Consider the following 15,829-nt stretch of genomic DNA (forward strand, 5'->3'; position numbering starts at 1 on the left):
ACTATACTTCCAGTGGAAATTAGCAAAGCTGAAAATAAATCTTCTAATCGGCTAGAAGATTTATGGTGCACAATGACAACCGTATTAGGACACATAGAAGCAATGGTCATTTGACTTCCTCTAACTATCAGCATATTCAGTCCTTGCAGAACATGTCTTTCTTGTGAGATGACTGGAACTGGCAGGTGCAGTCGTGGTTTCAGTTCCTTTATCTTGCAGGACTCTAGGAGTTTAAAAGGTTACAACATGAAACAGTCTGACAGGTCATAAATCATTCTCAGTAATGACAGTCAATTTCTCCAACACAGGTGGGTATTTGTGACTAACAGGCGAGGTAAATAGCTGGAAAGTGAACCAACAAAAATCTAAACAGTGAAGAAGCCTGAGTGAATGTACTGACTGAGTAACATAACAAATTGATGAAGTATGATGAGGACCACTACACAAAATTCCCCCCCTCCCTCGATGAAAATCCAGAAGTGTGGGACCCGTGAGGATTCTACATGTCCACACGACTCCCAAGTAAGACTCTAAAGTCTATGAAAAAACAAAAACATTTTTGTTTGTTACCATTGTTTTCCGGTGCTTCCTTTTTCCCAAATGTGTGCAAGGGTTACTACTTGTTTTTTTATAATCACTTATATGAGAATAAAAAAACAAAAAAACAGACAACAGATGCACAAGATCATTGATGACAGTCTTGCTTTGGTATTTTGTTTGCTCACAAAGAAATATGCAAGTTAATGAAAGTTGTTAACGTCTGACATTTATGTCAAACACATATATGCCAAATATGTGGAATGGTTAGTTCTGCACATAGACAGCACCAGGAGCTTTCAAACTGCTTCTTTGTGATGTCTTTAACAATTAATGCTCCACTGAAACCAACAAACTGCACACAAACAGCTACTTCATGGTATGAGGTGCTAACAGAGCTTCATTTGGTTGTCTCTGGAACAGCGGTGTCAAATTTAAATGAGCTGCTTCCACTGTCAATTCATTGGAGGCCACTTTACTGTTGGATTAGTACAAACAAATAAATAATCACCCACAAATATTTCTGAAAATGTATTATTTGTTTGTGTTTTTACACTTCAAATATTGTATAACAAGACAAAACTGCAAAGTTTTTTCTCACTCTTTACTAACTGAAGCCTTTCATTAAACTACCCAATAAACACATTGGTCCTCTCTGTCTGTCAGACACGTGGCAGCACTTCTGCTATCATTTTGTTTTTATTTAACATAATAAACTGCAGTCAAAAGTGTGCACATTAGCTTGTGACACTCTCACTGAACTAACACAGCCAATCCCTCAGCATGTTTGTCTCTCTGCTCATATTAAATCATTTAAAGAGCATTTCACTCAACAACAAACAAAACAAGTCGGTTCAAGGGCCAAACTGCATTATATTTCTTCATGTCAATATATGGGCCACAAATAGGGGTAATGTGGGCTGCAAGTTTGAAACCCCTGGTTTTGTTTTGGTTTTGTTCCTTTAAATTGTTATAGCGGCTTGTCCATCTCTTTAAGTTGAGCTATTAATATAAACTTTAATAAGACTCTTTAATTTAACCCCTTTGTCTCCTTGTCTCCTTTTTCCGACCCGGACACTTTTTGTTACTTGTTACTTGTATACATACATACACACACATATATATGTGTATGTGTATATATATATATGTATGTATATATATGTATGTATGTATATATATATGAGCTTGAACTCTGGGTCAAAGATGCAAGTAGCAGTTATTTATATCTCCTATCACCTTAAATCTTCACTCAAAGACAAGTATCTCTGACAGTGTATATACAGATGTATTATATATAAGAGATAAACATTGTTCTTTCAATATGTTGGCATTACTAAATTTGGCTCAATGCTTACATATATGTGTAAAAAGCAAATGTACGAGCTGTGATAACTGTTTCTGATAGAATGAAGATCAGACTGATATATGAAATATTCCTTTATTGGGTGAGAAAATCAGACCATGTCATAACTGCTTTAAGTCATACAGAATAGATATCAGAGCCTTAAACAGGCTGACTTCTGCTAAATGGGTCAAACTGGGCAGAAAGTATACAAACACATAACATCCTTATAGAATATGATGTAACACTATAGATCAACTTACCTCAGAATATATAAAGCATATAAACAATTACAGCAATATGATGCAACAAACACAGCAGTGCTACTAATCCAAAATACTCAAAGCTTCATAGAACTGAAACAAACATTTATTTTTAGCTCCATTCTGCTGCTGATACATACTTTAGGTTTCTGAACATTAAACTTGTTGCTGCCTTTCATAGTGTGTAACTTGAAGGCCCTGAGTACTTTCTCCCACACTGAAAACACTGGGATGATAACATTATTTGAACATTACCTAATAAGACTGATTCAGGACAGACAATTAGTTATGTTAAATTTTCCTAGCAGTCCTTCACAAACAGGGAACAGTCTGTCTATTCTCTCCATCTGTCAGCTGCTGCTGGCTCTTCCTCCTCCTCTTCCTCACACACTGCTGAGTTTGTCCTGGTGGATCATCAGGGGTGCAAAGCCTCACAGATGATGTGCAGCAGTGGGTCCCTCAGTCTGTCCTCACTCTGGACACTTGCAGTTGTCACACATGGAAATCAAATGTGTGATAAGCTGCAGGATTCAAACACAAGTGTAACTTATAAATACATGTTCATACTTTTATTCCACAATCAGAGAGAAAGAAACAGAGAGAGAGTGCAGGACAGACAGACAGGTGACAGTCTCAGGTGTACACACTGCTACAAAACAGCACAAGAGAAGGAGGATTTAGTGTTTGTGTTATTACGAGTGCTAAACAAGAAGAGTTCCAGATGGTCCAGTGGACACATGTGTGACTCCTGTGATTAAAGCATCTTTCTTTCAGCTTAACGAGTGAACCGTCAGCTCGTTCAAACACACGTTAAAGTCCGTTTGGCTCGACACCACCGAACAGAGGCAGCAATATAACATAGCTAACATTAACAGTGCAGTGAATCCTGCTTGTGCCGTCATATTCAGGACTGCAAACCGAGCAGCATCACTGACTTTCAGCTTGTTGTGTTTGTGGATATATGACTGACTTTAATTATCCATAAAATCATCACATTCTCTGTAAGATTAAGGTCGACTATATATGTATTTAGAAGTAGAGGCTTTAAAACCAAGTTACCGCTGAAAGTACAAACATTACTAATGTCACATAACTTTGCCGACATGTGGCCAACAGTAATGTTTTAATGTTCTTAAACATTCGCACATAAATAAGTGACATAATATTCAGTACTTACTTTTGACAGTTCACTCTTGGCCGCTCCCTTCTGCCGTATTTTTTATGGCAAAATTATCCACACCCACCGCCGCTATGGATTGTGGGATATATGGGGCCACGAAGCGTGCACCGGACCACGCTTGATATTTGGCGAAATCGATGGCGCATTTGGAGTATGCATTTGAAGTACACTTTGAATTGGGACAGCTGTCGTCGCGTGGCGGTGACGTAATCGCACTTGAAATGCGTACTTCAAGCGTGCAGACCCTGAATTGGGACACAGCCAATCATTTCCATGGTGAAGAGACACCCCTTCACAACAGTCAACCAATCAATGTTCAGCTGTGCTTCCCTGGTCACATCTCTGTGTGTCTCGTCCCTTTGTTCTGTGGGTTTTGTCTGTCTTCATCTCAGTGTGTGTGTTTCTCTTACTACCTGTTTGTGTTAGTGTGGCAGTCTCTTCTCCTGTGTGTTCCGCTGTGCTTCCCCTGTCTCATCAGTTGATGCTTTGCTAATTTCCACTGCAAGTATAGCCATCTACAAGTTCCTGTTCTTATAGTTCAGTAAGACGCTCACTTCTGCTTTTTAAATGACTTTGTTGAGAGGTCACCGCCATGTATGGTGTGTCAGGTAGTGACACACACACACACACACACACAAACACTCTGCTTACACATGCTTGCCTTAAAAACCGTCACGTGGTAACTCAAGGGTATGTAATCACTGTTGTCAATTTAAAAAAAGGCAAAGAGGGAACTCAGGTTTGGAGTTGCTTGGATGGGCGAGTGGTAGCACTGCTCATCTCGACGCACCCTCTTGCCGGCAAGAAAACCAATTGAGCTCTGAATGTCTTGCTTTATAGTGACAGGTCTCTGAGACAGTGAGGTCTGTGACTTTAGACCTAACACTTTCAATAGGCACTAGTTCAACATCCATCATTCATACAAGCTTTGACCTAGAAAATACAGCAACAGTGAGTTCCTAACCAGAGTGGCATCCAAGAGCACAGGGCCAATGAGAACAACTCCATACCCCTCCCACTCCTCAAAACACTGATGCATGCAGTTTTTGTTTTTAAAAATAAGAAGGCAAAACAAAAAACAGTTTGCGGGCTATAAGGCACACTTAAAATCCTTTAATTTTCTCAAAAATCGACACTTTATCTCATGTATGAATTCTGGTAGTGCTTACTGACCTGATTTTATGTGGTACACAGCGCTCAAATGTGTCAAAAAAAGTTTTGTACAACTTTGGTAAGCTATGAAGCGGCACTGCTGGATGGATTGTTGAAGCATTATGACAACTCTTCACGCCCGCTGCAAAAGCACACAAAACGAAATAGGAAAAAACTGATTTCCAAAAGCACAAGGGAAGTGTTTCTGGGGAGACAATAACCCAACGGACCAGTTGCAGGAACTCAAAACATGCTAGGTGTGTTTTATCAATATTCATATAACACTAATGATGGATTTTTAGGCTAACACACTTACCTCTCATCTTTTCTTTCCTCACAAAACCGATAGATCCTCTACTTCTTTTAAGTGTCCCCCAGCGCAATTCTTACGGTGTGTTCACACTGAACGCGATAGGCGCGAGCGAAATCGCCCCAAACGCCCCTAATTTGACGCGTGCACATTCGCACCTCAACGCGTGTCCAACAGAAATCCATCGCGCCTCAAAATTGCATATTTTGAAGCGTGTGAACCGGAAATGTGGGAGGGATGTGGGAGGAAGTTGTGCCAGACGGTATCTTTGCAAGATGGCAGCTGTCGAGCTAACGTTTGAAGAGAGAGTCTCCCTTCTCTATTTACTGTGGAGAGCAGAGCAGCGGGGAAAAAGACGTCCTCGCCGTACCTGGGTCCATCAGGTCCTCCAGAGGCGTGAGCACTTTGGTGAGTTTCACCACTTGCTCGAGGAGCTGCGCCTGGATGACGGCCGATTCCAGCGATATCACCGTCTTTCACTCGGCCAGTTTGAGGACCTGCTGTCCCGCGTCGGTCCCAGAGTCGCCCGCCTAGACACCAACTACAGGCGCTCAATTCCGCCTGCAGAGCGCCTGTCCATCTGCCTGAGGTTAGTAAAAGTGTTTAATACGGTAGTCCTTTATTGATACCTGTGCTAATATATGCTAAACGATCGTTTATACACTGCTACACTGGATGTGCTAAGCTAACAGTGAATGCTGTCGGTGTTTACTGAAAGCAAACTGTGGTATGGAGACGACTGTATTTTTAATATTTCTAGTGATACTCGAAAGGTCTCATCAAGTCCCGATGTAATTCGATTTATGCTGTTATCAGTGTTTGCAATGATAGCATGGCTGTGGTGTCTATCAGTGCATGCTCTCTGTGTTTGCTGATATCAAACAGTGGACCACTGTGCGCTAATCTTTGTTGTGATACTCTCCTTTTTTTTTTTTTTTTTATACCTGGTTTAATTCATGTATAGCTGAATTTTTTTTTATATAATCCCCGCAGACTGTTTTAGATATTATCTAATAATTATAGTGTATATTATCTAATATACACTATGTAATTATAAGGATAATTACATAGTGTATATTAGATAATATCTAATATATTTGTAATTGAAATCTAACGTCACCAAAGTGTTTTGGAATTTGAATAATGTATTTTGTAACTGCAGTACACATCATACTAATTTTAAACAATTTTGTCCAGGTTCCTTGCCACCGGGGACTCCTTCAGGACCATTGCGTTTAGTTTTCGAGTTGGTGTGTCTACCGTGAGCCAGATCATCCCCCAGGTAGCGACGGCCATCTGGGACTGTCTAGTGGATGATTTCATGGCTGTGCCTTCACTGGGAGACTGGCGGTCCATTGCAGAGGAATTCCAGGAGCGCTGGCACTTCCCTCTCTGCTGTGGAGCTCTGGATGGGAAGCACGTCCAGACGAAGGCACCTCCCAACTCAGGATCCATGTTCCACAACTACAAGGGAACATTCTCCATTGTTCTCCTTGCGGTTGTGGATGCAAGGTATCGCTTCCGAGATATTGATGTTGGGGGGTACGGGAGGACCAGCGACGGGGGTATTCTGGCCAACTCCACCTTTGGTCAGGCTCTTCGGGCTGGGACTCTCCATCTGCCTCCTGACCAGCCTCTACCTGGTGGAGAACACCGTGGAGCCCAGCCCCATGTCTTTGTGGCTGATGAAGCGTTCCCGCTGCGGCGTGAGCTCATGAGGCCTTTCCCTGGACGCCTCCTCCCTTTAGAGAAGAGGAAATTCAACTATCGCCTTTCCAGGGCCAGGATGATAGTGGAGGGTGCCTTTGGTGTCCTCTCCTCACAGTGGAGGATGTATCGGTGCTCCATGGAGCTCCATCCTGAAATTGCGGAGAAGTGTGTGAAGGCAACGTGTGTTCTCCACAATTTTCTGCGCGGTTTGGACGAGAGAGGGGCACCTGCTGTGAGGAGTGTGGCACCTGCTGTGGTGGAGCCGTTGCAAAGCCTGGGCCGTGTAGCAGCAAACAACTCCTCCAGAGAGGCTGTCCTGGTGAGGGAGAAGTTCATGGCCCACTTCTCGGCGGAGGGAGCTGTGACTTGGCAGCCAAAGGAGTAGCCTGTTTGAAGTCCGAGTGACTTCCCCACAACGGCTCTTTTAAGAGCCACCCACAAACCTGTAAAGAGTGTTCCTGCCTTTTTAACATTTTCTTAATAAATGGAGCTCTACTCCAAAATAAAATAACCTCTCTTTACTCTCTTAAATAACTTGTCTTCACTATGTTCCTATATACTGTGTGATGCAAAATTTTGGGCAACCTTATTAATAGTCATTATTTTCCTGTATGAATCGCTGTTACAATTGAAAATGTCACTTGCATATATCATATAGGAGAGACACACATTGATATACACTAAATTTTCATTTCATTTGTCTTTTTTAAGTTGCCAATTTATGCACCTGCTTGATTTTGTTTAAACAGTTATTCCACACTTTATGTAAATCCAGTGAACTTCTTTGCACTTCTCAAATATCACTGTGTCTCCTGTATGATATATTTAACTGACAATTTTTATTGTAACAACCAACAATTTCTACAGGAAAATGACTTTTACCAAGGTTGCCCAAACTTTTGCATCCCACTGCATTAGTATATTTTGTCATTAGTATAATAAGAAATACATTCTACATGTGTCAAGTCGGGTGCGAATATTTGCTGTGTAGTAAAACTGAGACATTAGTCATTAAAAATGTTTATTTGAAAAAATATATAAATTCAATTACAACAACATTAAACATAAATATATAAAATTTAACTATTTACAGAAAGACAGGAACAAAAAGGACCCAGCTTGGAGTGGAAGAGCCTCAGGGAGAATGAGGAGAAAAATAAGAACATTGTTTCTGCCCTGGAGAGCCTGCTGCCTCATCAGAAAACTACTGATTGCTAGGGTCCAATGTTTCAAAATTTAACACAGCTGTGCTGCTTTCAAAAACTAATTTGTGCATTTGGAATTTCATGAATTCTCGTGTCTGAGGCGGCAGGCTCTCCAGAGCAGGAGCAAGGCCAAAGAGGAAATACTCCGTTGGAGACGGGCGTGGCCTCTTCAGTGACTCCAAGATGGCCAGCTCCACCGCCGATGGACCATCCTGGTACCCGTCCCTCGACCGCTTTTGAGCTGTCCTCCTCTGTGGGCCTGTAAAACACAGCACAAAACACAAAGAATTGAGAAGGCTGCTACTAGATTTTCATTTTCAAAATTGAAAAAAACAGAATATGAACAGATTGGTTGTGAATGTTTAGTAAAGGTGATCACCAGGGAATCCAAGTGACTAAAAAGGTATCAGTGCTTGATGTACATACCTGTGGGTGCAGCAGCAGGAGTGGAGGGACCAGGGACTGGGGAGCCAGAAGAAGCATCAGGGGATGGCTCTGCTGCATAATCAGTTGACTCTATCAAGACAATATTAAATGTTAACAGGTTGAAAACAATAGTCATTCAGAAATTATATACAGTGGTCCCTCATTTATTGCAGCACATGAACAATAGTCGCAGTTCTCATAAGTTCATTCTCAAAGTGCAAACCTTTGTCGATTTTTAAACGTAAAAGTATTATTATGCCGCGCTTTTTCTCCGTCTGTGGCGCCACTTTTGTGCGCCTTTTTCCCTCGCAGTGCAGGTGTCTATTTCCGAATGAGGGTCATAGTTATGAGTGTCTTTGTGCTGTTTTTTCTATTGGACGTGATGGTTATCAAAACCAAACACTGTCAATTTGGCGCAGGAGACACGACGCGGAGGAGATTTGTCAATCAGGCTGCAGAATGCAATGCGCATTGTTGAAAGCTGTACGGGTCCAGAAACCCCATGACCGCGTAAAATTTCCATCTCTTCCCCGATCCTGCTGCAGACCCACTCCTCTTCTCCTTCCATGTTCTCTTCTCCCTATTATACGTGTCCCTGAGGCTCTTCCACTTTTTCCTGCAGATGTCCTCTGAATAAACACATTATCTTGTTAGCGGAAAGGTATTTGTGCATCAGTGGGAAAATAGCGGGACAGTAGGCATGCTTGCTAGCTTTTGCGCGGCTTCATCGGGTCAGTCTGAAAATTAAAAAGAAGAACAAATGAACTTACCAGGTTGCCCGATCTCCTCACTTATGTGCCTCCAAGCTAGGTCCTTTTTATTCCTGTCCTGGTAGAAGTAGCAGCTAGCATCGTATAGTTCTGGACGATTAGCCACTGCGCTGATGAGTTTTTCCTCCATACCGAATGAAGAATGAAGGGCTTTGGTTTGATCTGCCCCTTTGACCTGGTTACAGCCACGTCACCAGGCTCCTGATTGGTTGACGTGGCGCGATTTGACGCTGGAGTTCAAATTTTTCCAACTCGAGCGGTAGAGGCGAAAAAAAGCATATGCACAAAATGCAACACAAAAACTGACGCACGTGATTTTTTGTCGCAAGTCAAACGTGCCAGACGCGCTACACTGACGCGCGTTTCACGGGTTTTGGCGTTTTCGCGACGCAAATCTGCTTCCGAATTTTCGCCGGACGCGCAATAGCGTGTCATCGCGCTTTTCTATGGCAAGCCATTAGTGCCAAAATTCGCCACTTTTCTAACCCGTTTGATTAAGAAACGGCGTAAAAAACGCCGTTTAATTATTCAAAACGCCGAAAAAAACGGCGTTCTGTTTCGACAAACGCCGTTTTTCCGACTCTCACATGGCGCCCTGAACGCACCATCCGAGTGACGTAAAAGCGGCGTTCAAAGACAGACGGAAACGCCGTTTTTCCGCCACTCGGCAGAAAACGCCGTTCAAAGATGCATAAAAACGGCGTTTTTACGGCGTTCTGTGCCAGCTGTAACGGCGTTTAAAACGGCGTTTTATTGAAATTATGCAGGGCACTCCCCATGGTTCCCTCTTCCAATTACTTTCAACTCATTTCACCCAATCAAAGAAGAGGAAGTGCAGACCACACTAATGCATCACCGATTCACCTTGCTGCTAAGTGATTGCCTATTCAGTACCAGTGCTTGTCACAGTATTGAATTGTATTATAATCCCACTATGCATTTTGATGTTTAAAGCATGATCAAGCAAACAAACGACAGAATACTTTTTAATGAAACCTTAACTGTGTTACCTGTTATGGCAGCTAACAGGTAATGAGCAGAGCTAGCTCTCTATTTGGATACTCGGTGCATGGCTCCTTTGTTTACGTTAGGGATCAGCTGTTAGCGCTGCGCCCTGCAGCTGCGCTACCGGCAGACAGACCCTACGTCCCCAGTGAGGAAGAGACGGGGTGATGTCTCCCGAGAAGGACACCTTACACACCATCTCTCCTTCCTGTAATCACTGTAAATGTGAGATCGCTCCCTGATATGATCGAGGAGCTAATGACGCTAACCCGGTCACAGTGGCAGTACCCCGACACTGCCCGGTACTCCCTCTGTGAGTAGACTGCCCGGCTTCCAGCTGCTGCGGGCGGACAAGACGAGAGACAGCGGTGAGAGGAAAGGAGGGGGACTGGCAGTGTTTGTTAAAGACAGTTGTGGGACCCCTGGGCACATCGCTGTGAAAGAACAACTCTGCAACAACACAGACATTGAGCTATTAGCCGTTAGCATCCGTGGAGGCAGCCTGTGACTCTCTGTGGTCCGCAGACTGCAAACGCAATCTCCGAGAGCTCTTCTTCTAATATCAGGGGACTTTCATCATGTCTCGCTGGACTCCACACTGCCCACCTTCAACCAGTATGTGACCTGCCCCATCGTAGTCAATAAAACATTGTACTTAATGTATGCCAATGAAAAAGTGGCATACAGTTCATCACCTCCTGCCCAGGGAAGATCTGAACGTAACCTAGTGTGCCTTGTCCCTGTGTGCAGCACTTAGTGTGCACGGAGCCACTAATCACCCACGCAGTGCAGAGATGGTCCGCGGAGGGCATATGAATAAATAATGAAAGCAAATAAATGACAGTATGTTTTTCTGAAACAAACGGAGACCTTAACTTTTATCAAAATCCTTGTGTGTTCAGTTTAAAGTAATACCACTGTATAACAGCCCACAAATTTAATAATGTTAACAGTATCTCAGGAATATTTTGCCCCATCAACATGCATTAAAAATAGATATGCAGTTTTGAATCAGACCTGCATGTTCGTTTCCTGAAAAGTGATGTAAATAAATAATCTCAAGAACATGAAATAATTGTTTCCATGTAAACTGGAGTTGTCCTTGTCAATGTCATCAGAGTACTCTGGATGTCTTACATGAATTTGAAACAGAGAGTGGCACATGACAGCGTTGCACATAACATAACTAGTTTACCTGTATGACATGAAGTAATTAAAAAAAAGAATCCATGTAACTTGGTTATGGCTTCTTTCTGATAATTGTAGATACAAATCGGCTGCAGTGTGCATTATCTTGACAAAAGTATAAGATACTGAACCCGCTGATATGATGTGGTGGAGGAATACAAATACCTGGACACCCACATATATACATTTGCTGGACTGGAAGATCAAAACAGAGGCTGTACACAAGAAGTGGATGGGCAGGCTGTTTTTGAGAGCAAGCTTATGTGTGCACCAAAATGTTAATGACAGGTGTTCTGTCAGGTCAGGTGAGTGCAGTGCACTTTAATGTGTTCTTCTTGGATCAGGAGAGCAAGCTCTGTGACTGTCGCGCTTCAGAAGCTGTGGTGGAGAGGAAGTGAGTGAACAAACTGCCAAGCATCATGGATATTCCTCTCAATCCACCTCACCAGGTACTTCTCTAAAAGTGTGACTCAGGTCTGTTGCCCCAAAGGATACAGGAAATGCACTGATTTCCATAACAGAATCGTGTCTGTTTAAGGCTCCATGATGATAACTTTCCTGTGAGCGTTTGAAGATAACTGACATCATGGCTTTTAGCCTCATTGTTTCTGCAAAGAGATTTCTCCAGTCACTGAATCTTTTGATAAAATATATTTTTATGCCTCTAGAGGATGGAACATTTTAAGTCTTTGCAACTTTACACTTGGGAACATTATTCTGAAATTGTTGCACAATTTGTTAATGGAGTTTTTTTTGCAGATTGATCGACCTCTGCCCACATTTCCTCCAGAGCAACTCTGCTTCTCTAAGATGCTCTTTTAATATCTAATCATGTAACTGACCTGTTACTTTTAAAATATCCCTGCAGCTGTTTCTTTTTAGTACCACTTTTTCCAGCCTTCTCTTGCCCCATCCCAACTGTTTTGAAACATATTGCTGCCATCAAATTAAAATGGACTTATTTTTAACGACGTAGTCTCGGTGTAAACATTTGACATGTTTTCTATGTTCTACTGTGAACAAACTTTGCCTTTGACATTTGCAAATCACTGCTTGCTCTTTTTTATTCACATTTTACACTCGAGTCCAGTATTTTCAGAACTATGTTTGTACAAAGCAAAACATAATGTGCTCAATAATGTTAACACTTTTTTTCTCTGCTGTGAACTGTCACAACATCAAACACACGCTAAACCACTTTATATCTACCACACTATACTGAGCCACTTTATTTTTAATTATTTACTGTCACTGCTTTATAGTTGTATTTATCAAAATCAACAGCTGTAACTTTTAGATCAAGTTGACTTTATCGAGATTCAGTTTCAGTTGTAAACTTTCCATTTCACAACTTCCATCTTACACACTTTAAAATCACTCAACATTTTTATTGTCAGTGTCACACAGCTCGTTCTTGTATCTCCACTACTCAATGGTACATAGTAAACACGTATTATAACTTTTCACATTATATGTATCCAGTCACCTAGATATTTTGAAGTCTTTCCACTTGCTGCTATTATGTTTCAGTCAATAATTGAACTGTCTCAGTGATATGTGGAGTCCAGAAAGTATATTAAGCCAGTGATGAGTTCAATACCATGACTCCCTCTGGTGCCACTTAGTGGATTACATAGTTCTACCAGGAGGCTGCCTCGGACAAAAATCTGTAATGGGCTCAAGTGTCTCTCTGTCCGCAAGCCATGATTGTTCCACTGTTGAGTGAAGTCTTTCAAATCTCTGTTGATCCTTGGGAGATAGATGTAATGGAGAGCCCAAAGGTGCATTTCATTGTCAATGTCAATGATGCCTTCCTCCTCCAGGTGGTGAAATAAGTCACAGTAGACATTGGTCATTCCTCGCCACAGATCACCTCAGAGCCTCTCAGTTCTCTGATTATGGGTACTCCTTCCTCTTAGGGCACTTCCACGATCAAAGCCTCTGAAAATGTTCATCATCAGGCAGACAGCATTGTTTTCCCCACCTCTGTCTGTCCGGACCCTCCAGGGTACACCATAGGATACCACGGGTCTGATGAAACTTGATAAACGGTACTGCTACGGTTGTTGTTTGAGGCATGAAGGAAGACCACAAGACGACTGTATCCATCAATAGCCCCATCAATGACTATCCTCCACCTAAAACCGTGGTCCATAAGAAGAAAAATATTATTTCTGCTTTGTTATTGAAACAATAGAAAACACACTCTTAATTGATTTACATGTGACTATTGCATGTCAAGTTTGAATTTTGCTCTGTATGTTGCTTGCGCTGTCTGTGTTCTCTCCTCTTCCCTTTAAACATAACCAGTTGTGTTAGAGGACTGCCCATCCCAGGGCCTGGCTCTATTGGACGTGTCTTACTGTTTAACAATTATATTTGATGTAATGCTGAATTTCACTTTGGTCAAAATAGGTGTTCAGACAAAAGACAAATCAATGTGCTTGGTTACCTTATCAGCTTGTGATTTCCAGCAATGTGCCACAATGAGTTTGGACCTGCAACCTGATATGTTCTTCGTTCTGGTCTCCATAAAACTGCTCTAAGGGCAGCTGCTCCAGGATTCATCCGTAACATGCTTGCTCAAACCCTCCTTCGCTGTACACGTAGTCCACGTGCTCAAGAGGGAGGCTCTGACAGCCTCAGGACCAGTTTGTTCATTGCCAGCGACAATGTCCTGCACATGTTCATCCAAGGCACTGTCAGTCAGTTCCGCATACATTGATGCCGCGGTGAAATGATACTGTCTGAAATCAGACAAAAACACGAGTGATTTATCACTACCATAACAACACACTTCATTACTTGACTAGTGGTGCACATTCAAATATACTAATTTTTACAATTTCACAATACCATTTAATTTGAATAAACAGTGAGTGTGTGTCACAAAGAAATGAAAGTCACACTGGTTTGAAAAGTCACTGACCGCAGACGCGTCTTCAAATTGTGCAGTGAAACACTCAAAATATCAGCCATCTGAGGTGCAGTGAATCCACATGACTTCAGGAATGAAAGCTGTTCCCAGTGATAAGGTAAAGGGATCTACCTCTACCTCTGTTGAAAACCACTGGTGCCTGGTATCCAAAACAGCCTGAAAATATATAAGCGTTTGGTAAATAGGTAAAGGCACCCCATATATCAGGTAAATATATCAGGTAAATAGGTAAATATTTGGAAAATAGGTTAAGACAGAGTCATAATTTATTTCACACTGTTGGTGAGTCAAGGAATCGACACAATATGTGCTTACCTTGTTGCCCATGCTGAGTAGACAGTTCGACATCCTGAATCAATTCAGCCAAGTCACGCAGAAGTTGATCTGCTGCAGTTACATTGATCAGTCTTCCTCTTGCCCACTGAAGGCTTCTCTGCATTGTCTCCAACCTCAAAGATATCCAAAATTACTTCTTAATTCATGTTATATTCTCAGGCCATATTCCCTTAAACATTTTAAATGTTAAATGTTTTCGATCTTGCTTTGATCATACCTCCTTAACGCTAACTGTAGCACATCTGGCCCAACATCGTCCATCAGCAGCTGCCGTGTACAGTCATTAAGAATGTTCTTGCACCTTGAGATGAAAATCCTCCAGGCCATACTTTGTAATGGTCTGTTGAGTCACAACTATTTTTCCACAGTGCCTGCTCTACTTGGGGTGCTGGCTGCTCTACTTCATCACTCCACCGAGGATCACCACCTGAGACAAATCAAGCCAGCTGTATTTAAGACCACTGTTCACAACCAGTCTGTGCCATATTATCTGTTAACCTATGTTAGTTATTGGCCTCACGTTGCTCAAAGCTCTAGTACTTACCTCTCTGTTCATGTCTTCTTAGTTACTTCCTGGACAACCTTTTCACACTGCAATAGCCTCACTCCCCTGGACACGGATCTCCATTTGCTCCTCAACAGCTGATAACCTCTCACTCCTTTTTATCCATTCGTGCATTACTCCACCTGCAAACAAGTAAGACTGTTCAGACTGCCTATTTGGATCTTTTCTGAACTTCTTCCAAGACCCTCCTGACTCTGCTCTCCCTCTGTTGCAGTACCTGTAGAGGCTACGCCTACACTTGAAGCCACTGAAGTGTTTGGTGGCAGGGGTGAGGCAATGTAACTGTTATGAATTAAACTTGTGACAACTCAAGCTATACTTGTCTTGTACGGTTAAGATTGTTTTTGTATTCATCAGTTTTATTTGCTTGTCTTTGTCCAATGTCATTGATCATAACAGCACAGAGTTTACAAACTGCTTGTTCTGACCAAAAACACCTGGCTTGAGTTACGTTTATCTTAAATACATTTCCATAAACACACCATATGTAAAAACACAAAAGGTGACCCGTAGCAGCACACATAAGGTAACAACACAAAAATGGGTCGCACAGTGCCGCTCCACCATCAACTCTCACACCACTGTTTCACTTGCCGAGCTCCAGCAGCCACAGGTCATGTTACTGTTCCTCGAGTATGAACTACCGTAGTCCATGTTCACAGCATTTTGCTCCTAGTTGTAGAACTCAAAGTTAACATTCACGCATTCTAGCCTTGTTTTTAATTTTACCTTTTGCATCACATACACATACTTGTCTGTTTTTTTCTATTTTATTACTATATTTCTATTTCTATTGTACAGCACTTTACAAACACACCTGTTAGACCAAAGTGATATATAAATAAATGATGATGATGATGATGTAAAGAACATTTTCTGTTAACTTCACTCTGAGCCTGCGC

The 15,829-nt window shown here is 42.0% G+C and overlaps 1 protein-coding gene and 1 long non-coding RNA gene across 2 annotated transcripts; one reads left to right on the forward strand and one right to left on the reverse strand.

The window, feature by feature from the left end:
• The first annotated feature begins 419 nt into the window (after positions 1 to 419).
• On the forward strand, positions 420 to 6,992 carry LOC120434888 (protein ANTAGONIST OF LIKE HETEROCHROMATIN PROTEIN 1-like). The gene is made up of 3 exons (XM_039603501.1): positions 420 to 490; positions 5,335 to 5,373; positions 5,982 to 6,992. Exons 1-3 carry the CDS (start codon positions 420 to 422, stop codon positions 6,877 to 6,879), a joined length of 1,008 nt encoding a protein of 335 aa, XP_039459435.1. The 3' UTR covers positions 6,880 to 6,992.
• A 7,115-nt stretch (positions 6,993 to 14,107) lies between these two features.
• On the reverse strand, positions 14,108 to 14,705 carry LOC120438676. Its single transcript, XR_005612032.1, has 3 exons — positions 14,580 to 14,705; positions 14,342 to 14,475; positions 14,108 to 14,182 (listed from the first exon to the last, which is right to left on the reverse strand). It is a non-coding gene; the product is annotated as an uncharacterized LOC120438676 (long non-coding RNA).
• Between the last annotated feature and the right edge of the window lie 1,124 nt (positions 14,706 to 15,829).

The sequence above is a fragment of the Oreochromis aureus genome, linkage group 3 (genome assembly GCF_013358895.1).
Source record: "Oreochromis aureus strain Israel breed Guangdong linkage group 3, ZZ_aureus, whole genome shotgun sequence".
Classification (NCBI taxonomy): Eukaryota; Metazoa; Chordata; class Actinopteri; order Cichliformes; family Cichlidae; genus Oreochromis; species Oreochromis aureus.

Bases quoted from the DNA above. Each gene is read 5' to 3' on its own strand.
- LOC120434888 (XM_039603501.1), top strand. From the start codon at position 420: ATGAAGTATGATGAGGACCACTACACAAAATTCCCCCCCTCCCTCGAT. The intron at 491-5,334 runs GTGAGGATTCTA...CAACTACAGGCG, and splicing joins AATCCAGAAGTGTGGGACCC to CTCAATTCCGCCTGCAGAGC. The intron at 5,374-5,981 runs GTTAGTAAAAGT...AATTTTGTCCAG, and splicing joins CGCCTGTCCATCTGCCTGAG to GTTCCTTGCCACCGGGGACT.